Genomic DNA, 16,832 nt, shown 5'->3' with positions numbered 1-16,832 from the left:
GATCCAAATTCTTTCAGTGTGGTTGGCTCATCCCTAGGTAAAGAGCAGCTGTTGTCCTGTTAAAGTGACTGTAAATAATTCTAACTTAATGCTCAGAGAGTGAAATTCACCCTGCCGCACTGGGGACCACTTAATCCCCAGGATGTTTCTGGGCTCAGCCTTCAGCCAGGGGGAACTGCCCAGCTCTGCAGCGATCTACGGAGCCGGGCTACTTTACGCCAGCCGAGGGTCAGGCCCTGGGGGAATGGCAGCGCAGAGGGGCCTGCGGGGCGCCCTGGGGCTGTATGCTCCCCCCGTGATGGACACGGTTGGGAGGCACTTGCTAGTTACAGAGGGACGTGGAGTCACCACACTGAGCCAGAAACTCTGCCTCGCCACGCTAACTGCCCAGGGCATTTGCACCCCTCTGGTCCAGCTCACAGCCAGGAGAGAAGAATGGTGAGTGCTGCCTCCTTGTGCTGTGACCATCTCTCTTTTTTACCCCCAAGGAGCCAGTTACCATGCTTTTTTTGTTTTACATGAGTTCTGTAACAAAAGCAGCGCAGCATGGAGAAAGATGTGTTTACAGCAGAGATTCAATAAAGTGTCTAAAGGAGGAATGAAAGGGGATGGGCCCTAATCAAGAAGGAAGGTACTTCTTGCTAAAGCTGCTATATCAGAATAGCAAATGAATCATGATATGATAGCACTATTTGAAAGGGTGTTTTGAATGGAGCTGTCAGCAAGTATTTTAATAGCAAGTCTTTGGTTTCTGCTTTATGGGTTTTTTAACCACCAAAAAGAAAACATAAGTAACAAGGAGGGATTTAGGAATTGTTTAGTGTTTGGCTGTTCAAAGGAAAAAAAAGATCCCTCCACATGCATTGCAGATAATGAAAATTGCCATTATGTTTTTTTCCTTTTTTCATTTGCCAATGTTAAAAACTGTAATAATGCAAAATCCTTATGATTTTCTAAATCTCCTCAATAAGGAGGATATTATCTACTTATTTAATTACTGAATTTCCAACGGCAAGGAGCTGTTACCACCAGCAGCTCAAACTCATTCACTCAGTTCCCCTCCCTGATTAAAGGGTCTTTGCAGTATAAAGAAATAAATCAATCAAAAGCCAAAACTGCCAACAGATGACAGAACAAATAAAAAGGCACTTCAGGGACAGATTTTCAATGGCTCAGCACCCACAACTGGGATTATTCTTTTGAAACAACTCAACCCTCCTTTAGGCACTTAGGATAGAGCCAGATAGTTCAAAATGCTCCACCAACACTTCTTTGGAAAATCCACCCCTAACTGCAGCTACGTGTCCTACAGCTGTTGTGGCTTGCAAAAGTCAACTGCAAGTCATCTCCCTGGGAGAGGAAAGTCATCAGTATCACCCCTTCTGCAGGAAACTTGGCAGTAATATACTGTCACGCTCATCAGTACTCTTACCATTGTTTACTACAAGGAAAAGAGAGGCAGCCAGGTATATCAAAAGAGACTATTTTTACCACATTGCCAGTGAAAGAAGCAGTAGCCCTGAACTTTGATTTCGCTTGCAGCACTCAAAACCAGATGTCCATGTTGCAGCACAGAGCTGTTACTAGTTTGGATATCAAGCTTAAAATTGAATGCTATGGTCTGTATGGCATTCCTTGAGGGTAAGGAGCCATTGTCAGCTTACAATTTTCCAAACATTGATCAGCATTGATCCAAATCTTGAGTAATAATTCTAGAGCACTTTACAGCTTATAAAAGCTGCAATAATGTTCTCTGAGAAAAGTGAACACAGCCCAGAGGCTTTTTAGCACGTCCCTCCCCTCCACAAGAAGCATTTGGTGGTGTTAGCATACTACCTATTTATTCAAGAGGATATACAAAAAGTTCAGTTAACAATTCTTTTCTTTGCAGCCCACAGCTGTGTAAATATTATCTCAGACTCTCCTTTGACATCCAACTAAGCCTCAGACCTCATGTGCAAATTGATACAGACTGAACTCAGCATTTCTCTAGACTGCTGTTGTATCCTGACACACCTAGGCCTGAATATCTAGCTTTTAATGACAGAGCAATGATACTGTGTGACACATGCTTAAAAAGAGACAGTGACTTCATTTTCTCGAGGCAGCTTTACTAAGAAGTTCCTAGATTTTAATCATGGAGCTGCGTATGATGAAAGTTTTGTGGAATCACTGTACCACAATTTGCATGACAGCCCCTAAAAAAGCAACCAAATCACAGCTCTACATCATTTACAACTGCTACTCAGTGTCATTTCTATTTTGATTAGCCCAGATGAAAAGCTGTGTTAAGTTTTAAAGACTTCTCCCCAACTCCACTTTCAAGTTGATATACATTTGAAGGCTATCTGCCTGTCCTATTTTCTCCGTGGTTGTTAAGGAGATGAAATTCTTTCTGTATGCACCAGGTATCCCTTACACAATGGGACAGAAAAATTGACATTTTTATATTGCACAGTGGGTCATATTTATGAACTGCATGCTCCATCAGAGATCTAAATAATGTTATGTTTTGGATAGGTGCAAAGGGCCTGAATAGCTCCAGCTTCCATTGATCTCCCTTCTAAACTTCTTATGGGCTGATTTGAAAAGGTGGAGCTTCCTCCAGATCAATGCAACCCAGCAAAATGATTTATTCAAAACAAAAAGTACGGAAAAGCCTTCACTGTAATCTGACTTTCCATCTACTCCCTTCCCCCTAGCACAGAAAACTAATGCAAGGTTTGAGATGCTGAAAATAGATACCGTGAGTAGCTATTTAGGCCCACGGAGCTTAGCTGAGTTTCTCTTTTTGTTCACGCCAAAGTACATGATAGCTGAATTGTTTTGAAGATTTTCTCTGGTGTTTGTTTAGTGTCTTCCATTTTAAAGAGATCTGTGATGATGATTTTTATGTGATGCACAGATTGCTGTGGCACTCATTCCCAGCCTCACTGACACGCCAACTGCAAGCTGCAACCCAGGGCTGCACTGCCCAGGACCCCGGGAAGCGTTTGAGCTTGGAGGATGCCCAGGAATCATTATTATGTTAGGAGGGCTATGAGGATCACAGCACAAAAACCTTCCGAGCACATGGCTGGACCTTCACCTGACCTGGAATCAAAGAAGAGGAGATAGGGCAAGGGCAGTGGGAAGTGACCTGCAGTTCCTCTGTGTAGATGGGGCAGGAGTGAACCTGTGGTTTTCAGCTGTTCTTTGGCCTCCTGGTGTGTGATGAAATCACCTTTTCTCTTGGTCTTCCTTTGGCGACTTTCTGGGAATGAAGACTGCAATACCTCAGCCTAATTTCACATTCTTTAAAATTGAGATCCACACACTTTGCAACAAATAAATATTAAATACATAAACATGCAAGTCACTGCCTATGCTTATGTTCTCCCTCAATGTAACTTATGTAGATTGCCGCCTATATGTACAGCTTTCATTACAAATAAAACATAAAAGCCAATGCATATCCTGAAGAGCTATTTTTCTTTATTGCAACAGCATTACATGAAGCCTACTAACATAAACAAAGATTGGACTTGGCTGTTTTTGAACAAATAACCATTTATTGTCAAGGCTTTTCAGAAGCTTTCATTTTCCTTTTTGAAAAACATGATCCTGTGCCAACCTAACAAATGTGTAACATTAAGCAATAAGCAAAATAATGGGACTCCCTGCCACATTGGTTTATAGACAACTTTAGACTGTCACAGTTGTACAAATCTAGACTAAGACAGAAACTCAGTTAAGTAATATAGACATATTAAATCAAAAACCCACCAGAGGAATCCTTGGGGGCATAGCTGCCATCTTTAAGTGCTACAACTGGCCTTTAAAGTGGGATGGTGCCCAGCAATAACAGTCTGAGGACAGAGGAGTCCATGTGCTGCTTTCTCCTGCCGGCTGCTGCTACAGCATGACTGGAGGCACCTTGCCCCGTGCCATCCTCGGGCAGGCTAGCAGAGGGCACAGGACAGGGCCGTCTCAGCCTGGACGTGCGGTCATGCACCCAGGGCTGTCACATCGGAGGAGATGCCCCACGTCTGCCCTGTGCAGAGCTTCCCGCTCGCTCTGCGCTCTGCCCTGCTGCACGCGAGGGTCTGGCCCTCAGTGGTCACTGAATGCTGGTTCTACCAGATGCTTCCATTCTGAAGTTATCATGAATCTCTTAAACTTAGCCCTAAGTAATCACACAACAACCTACTGTTAGACAATGAGCAGAGATTATTCAGCTTCCTTGTACCACAGCTAAACAGCAGCTTCCTTCCTGCCAGTGATTATGGTTGTGATTAACTGCACGGTTCAAGGTGAAAGAATAATACGGTTCCAGGCGTATATGGCTTCCTTTAACCTCAGCAAAACACGGTGCCAGATATTTCAATTAGTGTGTACCAAGGTCACAAAATCAATTTCTTATCAGCCAAAAACACACATACTGTAAATTTCGTTTTCCAACCATAATCTCTAAATTAAATCTGTGTACCTAAAAAACATACAGTGCAAAATTGCAGTCCTTCAGCCCCCTCCTCTGCAGCCCAACAGCATTTTCACAAACATCACCTGGCTTTGTGCTCTATATTTAGAGCACAATGTTTGGTTAGATTCTAATCTTCTTGGAGAATGTCATTATCTCTTTCTTTGGCAAACAGAGGCCCAAAGTGTCAATTACCTTCTTAAACTCTTTTATACATACAGGTTGAGCAGGGTTTGATATTCTGTCTGCCAACAGCTCAGTCGGCAATTTTTCACAGTCATACACAGAAAAATTGTGCACCAGCGTATCATCCTAGATAAATTACATATTTCAAATGAGGTTACAGACAACTTCACCACTCCTGGACAGTTTATGCTGGAGGAGAAAAAAAAATCCTAAAGAAAACACTTTTCTACTATTAAACTCTATGAGTTATTGAACAGAGACAAAAGTAAAATGAGTAATGCAGACTGGTATGATACTATATGGAAATCAACGTAGCTGCACAGAAATGACATCATCCTCTGTTATACATATAATTCTTTATGGTACTTTCTTTGTTCTGAGGGTAACACTAGCTTCATAGCCCCAAAGGCAGCTGCAGAATCTGATAGCTATAGGTGCTCTATCTAGATACAGAAGATGTCTCTAGAAAGTGGAATTTATGCAAGCTATTTCTTTCTATAAACACCCAGTCTTTCCTGAACTAAAGCAAATTTCTTCAATTATACAACCACAGAGTGAGTAAAACAATGACAATTTTGAGATTGCTTTACAATTTTTCATGGAAAAGGTTGCTTTTTATTCACATACCTACATATACATAGAACCTTGTGTATACATTTGCACACATTTAATATTTGTGTATGAATATACACATGTTCTGGAGATATCTTCCATCCCTTTATTTCAGACCAGCAAATGAGAAGAATGTATTGTTACTGTTGGACCTTTTGGGACCACATTAGAAGCTAGAGATACAGGAGGTGAGTCATCTCTCTGGTAGACACAAAGCAAGCAGACTCTGAGGTAATTAGTTTAAAGCTTCTTAAATGATTTTTCCCATTTTCCTCTAAACATGCAATGCATTGATTGATTTTTAGGGCTGTAAAGCAGGATGAAAAGGGTATTTTCTCAAGAAAGGAAGTTAGCATTATTTGGCAAGGGTTAAAACACATTTTGAATTAAAGAAATAAGAAACTGTCCATGTGCAGATGATCAGCTTGAAAGTTTGGGTACATTTTAGAGAAAGACAACTAACTCTTTTCTACCACATCATCTACACATATTTTTAAAACTCTTCTTAGATGCAAACAGGACTAATTCAAAAGAGAAACTGGATATGATTAAAGATGTAACAAAAGGAAGTTGCGTTTCTTCCTGGCTTGTTCAAAAAATCCATTACGGTATTTTAGTCATGCTCAAAGTACTGTTTCAAGAAAATGTAAACAAAAACCATGAAAAAAAAAAAGATAGAGTTTTTTTTGCCTCAAATCTGTGAATGTTATGAGTCTATCATGGGCTTGGTCCAAGGCTCATTAAAGTCAGGGTCAATCTTAACAAATGACTGTAGTGGGCTCAATCTCTGGCCCAGGTAAACTTTGTTTTCTGCCAGTAGAAGGAGAGCTAGCGCTCTGAAGATTTTTCTCTCTCCCATTGAAGCGAGAAACTGGGAGGGATTTTTTTCGTGTGAGTGAGCAAACAGGGTAAGACAATTGGAGTAAGACAGCCTCCTCTGTGTCTTATTTAGCATGATCATTTTATTACTTCAAGCATTCTCTGCTGCTTTCCATCTGACTAATGTTCTTATGTGTAACTTGGCACTGTTGCAAGGGACTCTCCCCTTTCAAACTCCTGGTCGACTCTTAAAAGCTTCAGCCAGAATATACTTGCAATAATAGCTAGTTACAATAAGCAATCCCAGTCAATTATAAAAAGTAAAGTCAACTGTACAAATTCTGTTTTGACTAACACTGTTACCAAAGGGTATAAAAATTTTCAGGAACATAAACACAGCTCAGTAGTTTGCAACTGGAAGGCAACCATGCAGCAGCTGGATAGTACACAACAGTCTACATACTCCACAGCCATCAAACCCTTCCCAAGATCAGGGAGAAGCGTAACATCTTGCATGGAAAAGGCAAAAGCCACACACACAAAAAAAGGTTCCACATGAAGAGAAGTGGCCACCAAAGCTTTAGCTCCCCAAATGGCCAGGAACCTCCTACATTAGCAGGTATATTAACACTCACATGTCCCCTGGGGAAGTGGACACACATCCATGCTGTAGAAAATGTCAAATCCTCCAGGCCAATTTGTCTAGGCCTTTCAATTCAATAATTTGCCTGCAGCCTTAATCCTGAATGTGTGATCAAGATACCTCAACCAGGCAAGATACCCTCAACTGGGTAGCAAGGTTTTTTTTCAGTATCACCAGGAGCACCATCATACAGTTAGTTAGCAATCAATCTCTGCACTTCAGGAAAAGGTACATTATGACCAACAAAGAGGTTACAGGGGAGAAAGCTTTCTGTATGCTGAAGAGGAACCCTGAAGGCATGGACTTAATTAAATATAACACACACTCATGCACCAAACAGGATGGTGCCGCATTACACTTCTTCTCAGGAGTACCAAAAAGTCAGACACCTAAATCTAAAGTTGTAATTCTGAATTCAAAGATTATATCTGCTCCTTCACACTGCCTGCACTTTGGTTTTACCATGCTCCAGCTGAAAACCATGTGAAAAATATCACAGAATTTGGAGGTAAAAGAGCAGAGATTGCGAGACCCTTGGTGGAGGAGGAAGAGGAGAAGGGGCAAGGAAGAGTGAGAGAAGAGCGCAGAGGCTACGAGGAGTGTGTCAAAAGGGCTGGGAAGCAGGATCTGCTCTGACCTGCATAGCATATCCCAAGGTTTCCATTCAGTCACCCACTGTGTTGATCCCAGTTATTTGTGTTTTGCTAAGGCATATCTTCCTCCTGCTGTGTTATGCTAGTGCAGCTGCAATTTGCCTTTTTATAGCCTGTGGTAACTGATATCAGTGAAATGAATTTAGGAAGCGTGTGGGTTGGATCTTCCGTATCAGTGATTTCAGACTATTTGGTAAACACAGAAGTGACATCCAGTGATGTATGCCTTCTGGTAACAAAAAAAAATTCTCTTCTGGTGAACCAGCATTTACATTAGATTATTTGCTGTTGAAGGACACTTGATAGAATGAAATGATTATACACAGTGGTTTTATAGGGTCATGCTAATTTGAAAGGTAAAATCTCCCTCAAAACTATACACCTATTGGGGACTATAGAATGGCAATGAGGGCACAAGTGAATGAGAACAAATTCAGTGACTGCAGTAAATGTTGATGGTGGGACACAGTGACATCACCTTTGAGCAAAAAGCTGGTGTCTCACAGGAAAGCTCCTTTTCAGAGATGGCAAAAGCCAGAGCGTTGGTACTGGGACCCCCACTAAAACACAAAAATGTTTGTGTTCAGATTCCAGTAGGCTTTCAATTTGATTCATCTGGGTTTACATAAATTACCTTGCTATCTAACAGGGATTCTATATTTTGATATAAAACATCGCTTTGCACTGATGTATTCTTTGCTTCTGGAAAAGAATAAATATTACTGCATTGCACTTTAGAAAGAGAGTCAGCGCCCTGCTTCAGGGAAAAGTCGCCCTGATTGCTTAAGTCCCTGCTCACTATTTCTGGAAGAGCTGTGACTATTTTACAAGTAAGACTGATTAATTTTGGAAGTATAATTTGCAAGTAACATTGACAGGGGAATATTGTGAGGGGATACGTGGGCGGGGATATTGTGTTCAGACTTTTCCTGCTTGCCTGTCTGCCCTCATGGAACAAACAGCACTGCTTCATTTTCCTGCTGTATTTTACAAAGTTAAAGTAAACACTGTGATCACACTGTTTACTTTAATTTCCTGCAGTGTGCCAGCAAAGCAGCAAATTGGCAGTCAGCAATCAAGAAGCAGCCAGTATTGAAATAGCAGAGCTGCTTGGGAAAGCATCAGTGATGCCAGCCCATTTTTCTCTGTTTTAAAAATAAAATATTGGCTTCCATGAAGTTTTATTTCCACCCCAATCTTCTCTAAAGGATCGGAAATTTTGTTTGTTTCCTTTTTTTCTTTTTTGGTAGAAAGCTGAGAATACAAGCAACACCTAATTTATATGGCTGACTGTTCTTTTTAGTTTGCAAACCAATTTGGTATATTGAAGCAAAAGGTCACCGTTTTTATATAAAGAAATGGATTTACAAAAGTGGAAAATATATGCTATTTATCTGTACAAAATCCATGATATGCTTGCATAAGAGGAAGTTTACTTGTCCATAAATCAGTCTTATCTGGTTATATTTTTATCTTCATGCCAAGAACTTTAGCTGTGCAATTTCAATTAGGAGTATAATAATGCAAAGCTAAAGCCTCATGCATTACATTCAGAATATGCATCTGCCCCAAAATGGGGTCCTAAAAGGAAAACAGTTATAGTTTCAGAGGCCAGTCTCACTCGTCTTATAGTACATAAAACAAGAAATATAAATACAAAACAAGAAGTAAGAAGAATGTGATAGTATTTTGTACCTCTGAGGTGTAAAGCTTGAAAAGGTGACTCATTTATGACTTTCTGGAGGATATTATACAGAAGGAATTTATTACTATGTAAGTTATAATTCCAATATATAGAAGAGGCCAGATCCTGCAGTCAGTTATTCTCCTGACCATATGCATTCCTGCACATATTCTTACTGAAGACAATGAGATTATGAAGAGGATTAGCTTTTTGTTAGACTGGCCAAAGTATGCCTTTGGAAAGTCCAAAACATGACCTAATTTAAAGTGGTTGAAATCTTGTGGGAAAGACTGTAAGTGGATAATTATTTTAAAAGCCATGACTTTGACACCAGGAAATTAAATTCATATCTATATGTCTTTATCTATACACAGCAAATCCAATAATCTTGAGCTCTCTGCAGTCACTTAGCCAGCTGGCAAAGGGAGCAAAGTAAAAACTAACAAACCCCATTCCTAAGGTATGCTGACATCAGTGATTCATGATTCATCAATAACGGTGCTAGGAAATAAATGTAACAGGACATTATTGCCTTTTGCAGCACAATAAACTCAAGGGAAAATGTCTAAGTGTATCACATTGAAAAGACAGAGCTAGCAGAGAAATAACTTTTACAAGTATTTAAGAGGTGTTACAAGTAAGTGAAAGTACAGACACAAATGTAAACCTTTTAAATAAATTGAGAATGTCCCTTTAAATAAAAATGGACCATTTCCCACCTATCTAAGCTTAACAGAACTAGACTGAAAACTAACATTTTTTGATGTTCAGTGTTTTTACATGGAGAAAATCATGCTGGCAAAAAAGAACTTGAGCTGCTTGTTCTAGAAAAAAACCCTCAAAATAACCATAACTGTGGTTTAATTGGATATCAGGATAAGCACAATGAAGAATAAGACACTATGAAAAATTATTAATGTCAGTGACAGTAATTATGACTCTTACAACCTATCTAAATAACAAAAAGGGCAAACACGTACACATAATGTACCATTTAGAAAATGCCTGTATTAGCACATAATTGACGATCTCCTTTGAAGGTGACTGGACTATCATTGTAAAAGCCTAAGATTATTAACTGAAGAAAAATGGGTAGCTATCTCCAGAATAGTAGATATACCTGCTGCATTCCCCATACAGAACATCAAGATCATACATCATTAAGCAACTGAAGCTTTGCTTTACATTTTTTAGCTTTAAACTACTTATGACAGGGTTTAGACTATATTTCTAAACCTTTTTAGAGTCTACCTGATTAAAATTCAGGTAACTTGTTTATGCTATTAGAGGACTACTGCACGATATTAATAATGCACTGTCTAACATGCTGCCCTAGAGAAATGTAGGCTCTCTTTCAGGGACAACAGCCACATAGTTGTAACACAAGCTTCGCTACTTAGCTGGAGGGTAAATGACTTTGGTGGTTGTTGAGGTACTTCACCAGAAAAAATGCTGGTGTCCTGACCTAAGGCTTGCTTCAAATCATTGCTGCTTAAGTGCAAAGCATTGCAAATAGAGCTAGAAGCTGCTTTGCCTGAACTGACATTGGAAATCCTCTCTTAAAGATTCAGTTTCCAAACACTTAGCATAATTCTTAATAATCAATTAATTGATTCTCAAGCTTTGTGAATGATTGACATGTCTATTCCACTGCACTGAATTTTCTTTAAATAACCAATAAATGTCTTTATGATTTTGAAAGTAGAATTCCCTAAGAAAATATGGAAGACAAAAAAGTAAAAAAAAAAAAAAAAAGAATACGGAGGGCAAGATAAATCCGTCCTCATGGAATAAGGTCAGTGAAAGACAGCACAGTTATCTTCACTGTAAATTTATTTGATGATTCATAACCACAACTTTCTAGAAAAGTACTGATAAAGAATATGCAGTGGATTCATGATTATGGGAGATAACTAAATGTTGGTTTGACTTGTTGCAGGTAGTGCTGAAAATTGACCTGGTTTTCCTCTTTGCATTATTCACAAGTGCAGGGACTTGATTCTTCAAACATCCACTTACTTTGAAATCAGCCAGCTTACTCATGGTATAAAATTGAATTAGTGCAAATATTAGTGTAGTGAAGGCCATTTCTTCTTCTTCTCATTTGACAAGTTCAATAGACAAATAATGACTGACCTATATTTATGGCAACATTACCATTATATTCAAAAAAGAGTGACTATATGACACATATGATGTACAAGAAGAAGCTGAGAGAACTGGATTTGTTCAGGCTTAAGAAGAGAAAGCAAAGGGGAGATCTTATTGCTGCCTACAGCTACCTAATGGGGGGTTATAGGGAGGATGAAGCCAGACTATCCTTGGAAATGCACAGTGGAAAGTGCAAATGAGAGGCACAAGTTGCAAGTTGCAACAACAGAAACTCCAACTAGATATTAGAAAAAAGTTTTCAAAATGAGGGTAGTCAAACACTGGAATGAGGGCCCAGAGAGGTGTGTAATCTCCATCCTTGGAGACAGTCAAAACTCAGGTGGATAAGGACCTGAACAACCTTATCTAAGTTGGACCTGCTTTGGGTGGGGGGCTGGACCAGATGACCTCCAGAGGTCACTTCCAAACTAAATTAATTCTATGATTTTGTGATTACATATTGCTTATTATTTGGGCCAGCTGTATTTCTCTCTAAACATTCCCAGCTCATAAAAAGGGAAGGCAGCTTTCCTAAGAAAAGGTCTTTGTATTCTAAATTTTCCCCAAACAAGCACACTTCTAACTATACCATGACAAATAAACTATGAAAACCCAAACTAAAGGTGGACAGCTTAACTGAGCTCATATCAAATTGAAGTGCCTGTTATTGCTTAATTTCCGAAGAAGCATGAGACACAAACCCTGACCAAATGGCTGGTTTATATTCATAACTACTACTCAGGACACTGAAAACTGACAAGATTCATATAAATTTCAGTCTGCCTGCAGCCGGACATAGCTACGTCTAACAGCAGAGATAAGTATTAGCACTATTCATAGGGGAGGATGACTCAAAAATGAAGGCAGGGAAAATATCCTTTTCTTTGGATGGAAGGTAACAGTATCCAGGGCCAGACCCCTCCACAGGATTTCTAGCATATTTCTCTTGCAAGTAGCTGTAGTGAAAAAATGAACATTGGCTTCACATGCTGGCATTTCCCCATGGAGTACAGACCTCCTCCACCTTCTAAAGCAGCCTGGGAGCTGTACTTTTTGGTCACAGTTAGCTGTTGGGAAAAGTTGCCTAGTGCTACATGCATGTGGATGAGAGGTGTGAGGGTTGTTAAGTGGTAGTTGTGCCAACCCAAAGCTTCAAAAGTCCTGAGTCACAAGGGAAATTGCTGAAGCTAAATCTGAGAAGATATACCAGCATCTCCCATGGAAAAGGAAAGCAGCAAAACGGAAGCTGGAAAACAGGTCCAACACAAATGAGATTTGGTGCATGGTACGCTATATTAAAATTCTAGGTTGAGACTGAGATGTAGAATTGCTCAAAAGTTGGTAAGACCTTAGTTTTTGGCTTTAAGAGCATGTTAATGTAAGGTGTTATTATGACAGAAAGTTTAATTCTTGCGCCAATGGGTTCTTGAGTAAGTTTTTCAAGCAAGTACATAGCAGAAATGCAGATAGGTAAAATCTGTTTACCGTAACAGAATGATATGCCATTTCCTGTATATCCTTGGGTGCAATAGCAGCCTTGTGTTCCGCCCTGGACTTCACACCGGGCGTCTTTATGGCATGTCATGTTGCAGCTTGCAGAAGTGTAGCCATGGTTCAGCAGACTGGACATAAGAACTGAAACAAAGGAAAATCATGCTTGTTTGTTCATTTAAAAACTTCATACCAGATTCTAAAATCAGATCTGTGCAAAAGGTATCCCAGAAATCAGGTCAGAAATCAGGTAAACTTAACATCATCACAGTGCCTGCTGTATTACACAATGGGTCAAGGGCCACCAACTACAAGGACTTACTGGTTTAGACTACTCAGGGGCTAGAAACAGAAGGCATCAGAGATGAAGAACTTGTGTCTATGTTCAAGAAATATAAGATTGGTGAACAATGTAGAAGTTACTCAGTGGTCTGGGGAAATCATTTTAAAGGCTTTCAAAGCTCTCTAGTACTTTCCAGTGAATAAAGCAGAGACATTTATTTGCAGTCTGAATTATGTATGGAGTGTAATCCAAACGGCCCTACACATATCAAGTGTACACATATCAAATAAGGGTACACATATCAAGTGTACATATTTCGAATACCAAAGAGGGTTCCCCAGATCAGATTTTTTATTTTTTATAACCCTTTCCATACATATGTCACTAACACATATTCATGGTCTGAGAAGATTAGATTGACATAGCACAACATTTACAGCATTAGAATGTAAAAACTTCTCCAAATTATTTAAAGGTAATCTCTTAAAATACCATTTCCATGTTATGGAAGTACTGCCTTCTTTTTCCATCCACTGAATGATTCCCAAATGATATAAGTGCTAGTTGTATAAATGCACATAGTTTTCAGTACAAAGAAGAAAGAAGTAATCTCTCCCTTTGAGAAAAATACAAGCTCTCTGAATAATTATACACACCCTGTAGTATATTAGAAATGAGGCAGCTATTTCAGAAGGGAAAGTAAGTTTCTGACTTTGTACTTTTAAACTGATTGCAAGACATAATGAAAATTATAGAACACAAAGCTTCTTTTGCATGTTGTCTTCCCCTGCAGTTCTGCTGCTCCCTACCCAAATATTATTTTGGATATTTGCTAGCCTAGTATTACAATTACAGGTTTCATTGCTTCAGGATATCTCACCGAGGCGTTGTTTTCTCGGACAAATAAAAATTTCATGAAAAATTCAAAAGAGTAAAAATTACACACAATTTTTAACAATTATATACAATCCAAATCAATTCAGGTCTCACCAAGTTTCATCTTCTCCCTCTGTTTTTGAGAGTGGAGACCATCTTTCAGAGATTAAAACAGAAACCTTTGGGATTCTAACTCCACTTTAGTGTTCATAACAAATCAAATTGAAAAATCTCCTAAGCAGAGAGAGAGAAAAAACCCACAATAGTTCTGGTTTTACAGAACAGAACTCACAATGAGATAAAGATTGGTGTTTGTGGGATTTGGCTTTGGGACGATCCTAATGGTGGGATTTCCAAATCCAGGAGCAGCACCGATCACATCTCTGGGAAGCTTTCAATCCCTTGTACCTAGCAGTTTTCCACCCGTCTCCAACGTGCTCACTTCTCTCCAGCCCCTGCACCGTCATCCCCATAGGTCATCTTGCCAGACCCCTCTCCCTTTCCACTTGCCACTTGCTCCCTGGGGAAGGAGATTTCACCTACCTAGGAATGGAAGCAGTTTCATTGGTGATGCTGTTGCTGTGTGGTGCCTGGTGCAGAGCCCCTGTGTCACAGGAAAAAACTCCCTGCCTTAAAACGTATGAGCATGTGCAAAATATGTGCACATGCCTATGAGGAAAGCGAAGTCTGGTGTAGCCGCTGCCCTTACACAGCCCCTTGTCCTGAGCTTCACATTTCCAAAAGCTCCTAAGAGGCTCACAAGCAGGACAGGGAGGGTCAAGAGGGGGCTGAGGACCTGCTCTTGTGGCGAGTAGGAAATAAATGAGAAAGGAATAAATGAGAAAGTAAAAGGGAGGCAACAGCCTGGGTCTTGTAAAGGCTTGTAAAGTCAGAGCCTGGGTCCTGTAAAATCAGAGAAGATTCAAGGGTGAGGGGGTTAGAGAAACATGGGCTAAAGAAGCTGTTTGAGAGGGTGCCCGGGTTGGGGGGAAGATGAAGACTGCAGATGAAGGAGCACCGTGGCGTGGCCGGGGCACCCAGCAGACCAGGGAGCGCTCACTGGGGAGGGAGGGAAAGGTGGGACTGGGAAGGCGTGAGCCACAGGAGGAACAAAGGAGCAGGCTGGAGCGAAGGGATGGTGGAGCAAATCCAGGAGGATGAGGAAGAGGTGAAAGAGATTGGTAATCAGCTCAGGATTTATGAGCTTAGAGGTAACAGGCTACATGCTTCCTTCCACCTTTTCCTGGTGAGCTCAGTATACTTGAGCCCCAAGACTCATTTTTTTAGAGACAATCCTGGCTGACTGCAATTGTTCTTCCTACCGCCTTTCTTCGTTTTTGAGAGAGATCCGTATTGCAGCCAAGCTATATTGCTTTAAGGGTAACAGCCTGTGAGGAGGTACAGGAAATCCACTGAACTCTGCTTTGTGAGGAAAACAAAGACATATAGATAGGGCAGAAAGAGGCAGGAAGGCAATTGTATGGCTGGGAATCTCAGGAGCAGAAAGAGCCTGAGTTTCTGTGAATTCATGTGACTGAAACAGGGTGTTATGTAATAAGACATATTCAATACAGCCAATTTGGCAAAGCGTTTGGCATGCCCTTTGTGTTAAATGGGAGAGCAGTTGTATCCTTATTAAAGCATCCCAATCAATGGGACTTCAGCATGCACTTATACTACCTATGGACATGGCAATAATTTTCTGATCTTGTTATGAGTGATATGCATGCCATCATTTCCCAGCGTCCTGGGGATGACAATTCACATACTGAAGCGTTATAAGACTGTAGTATTGAAGTGTGCCTGTTTTTATAGACAGAAGCAGAGGGACATGCACAAACATGCATATTCCTGGAAGACTGGAGAATATCTCTAAACTAAATGAAACAGATATGAGGATATGGAATGTCACTGTGATTAAAATATCATATGTCTGACTGGAAAGTTCTCAAGTTGGGTTTTTGCTAGTGAACTGATGGGAACGCATCAGCCTGCTCTTAGAAATTATCAGTGGATGTGGGTATGGCAATATTTTTTCTTACGTTGTTATGAACAATGTGTATACCATGATTTTCCAGCTTTCTGGTGGTGGCTACTGGCTGGAGCTGAATGTGTTAACCCCTACTCAGACTGGGGAGAAGTGAGGCATGTAGAAACAGCACGTAGGTGTCTGGCTGGCACAAAGTACTTATCTAGCACCTTGGCAAAGAGAGAGGAAGCTCCAGTAACCGGATGTTAATTTTAGATGAACCACAGAATAATGAACAAAGAGTCCAGGTGTAAGAAAACTGTTTTTCCCTTGTTTGAGTTTGCGAAGGGGGGAGGGCTTAAAGGAGAAGAGAGGAAGAAGTTAGGAGTTCGTTTGTTTTGTTAAGTTTTCCTGTAATCTAACACACAGAGGCACAGAGGAACAGAAAGTCAGACGAACTGCGAGGAGCTTTGATCTGCATGTCCTGTCCTTCATGCTGACATGCACTGTATCATCGTGTGTCTATGCTAACTTAGAGATCCTGCCGCTGAATTTCAGCTGACTAATAAGGGCTTTGTTTGGAAAGCCTATAATGCTGAAATTATATCTCATTACCTTATTTCTTCTTACTCCCCAAAATCAAGCAGAGAGGTTCAATACTAAGAAAGTGGAGACAGGAAGAAGTTACAACCTAAATTTCTGGTCTTAGAGTTGAAGGCATGTGTTTGAAAAGTCTGCAGTGCAGACTGCAGTTTCACCTAGACATCAACTTTCTTCAAGGGGTGTTCAGAGAGGCTGGCTGGAGAACAGTTTCTTGAATTGTAGTGTTGGTAAATTTATAGTAAAAACTTTAATTCCTTTTCTGACTCAAGGCACACAGAAGAAATTGTGGATGATTCAGACTGAAACAAAATCTCTCTAAGAAGGCAAATGCCTTCTTTCCTTTTTGCTGGAATATCACATGATAACTTGTTTTTAGCAGTCAAAGATACAAACCTACCAAGGG

At 40.3% G+C, this 16,832-nt stretch overlaps 1 protein-coding gene across 1 annotated transcript in view; it reads right to left on the bottom strand.

The window, feature by feature from the left end:
• ADGRL4 (adhesion G protein-coupled receptor L4) overlaps positions 1-14,324 on the bottom strand; it is a 76,001-nt gene extending 61,677 nt beyond the window's left edge. The window contains exons 1-2 of the mRNA XM_067300773.1: positions 14,300-14,324; positions 12,693-12,842 (exon numbers count right to left, since the gene is read on the bottom strand). Of these exons, the coding sequence (XP_067156874.1) occupies positions 12,693-12,842; positions 14,300-14,324 (175 nt within the window). The remainder of the gene's footprint in view (positions 1-12,692; positions 12,843-14,299) is intronic.
• Between the last annotated feature and the right edge of the window lie 2,508 nt (positions 14,325-16,832).

This window comes from Apteryx mantelli, chromosome 8, assembly GCF_036417845.1.
Source record: "Apteryx mantelli isolate bAptMan1 chromosome 8, bAptMan1.hap1, whole genome shotgun sequence".
In the NCBI taxonomy this organism is placed as follows: domain Eukaryota; kingdom Metazoa; phylum Chordata; class Aves; order Apterygiformes; family Apterygidae; genus Apteryx; species Apteryx mantelli.
The sequence above is the reverse complement of the archived record's forward strand: the minus strand, read 5'-3'. Positions and strand labels throughout refer to the sequence as shown.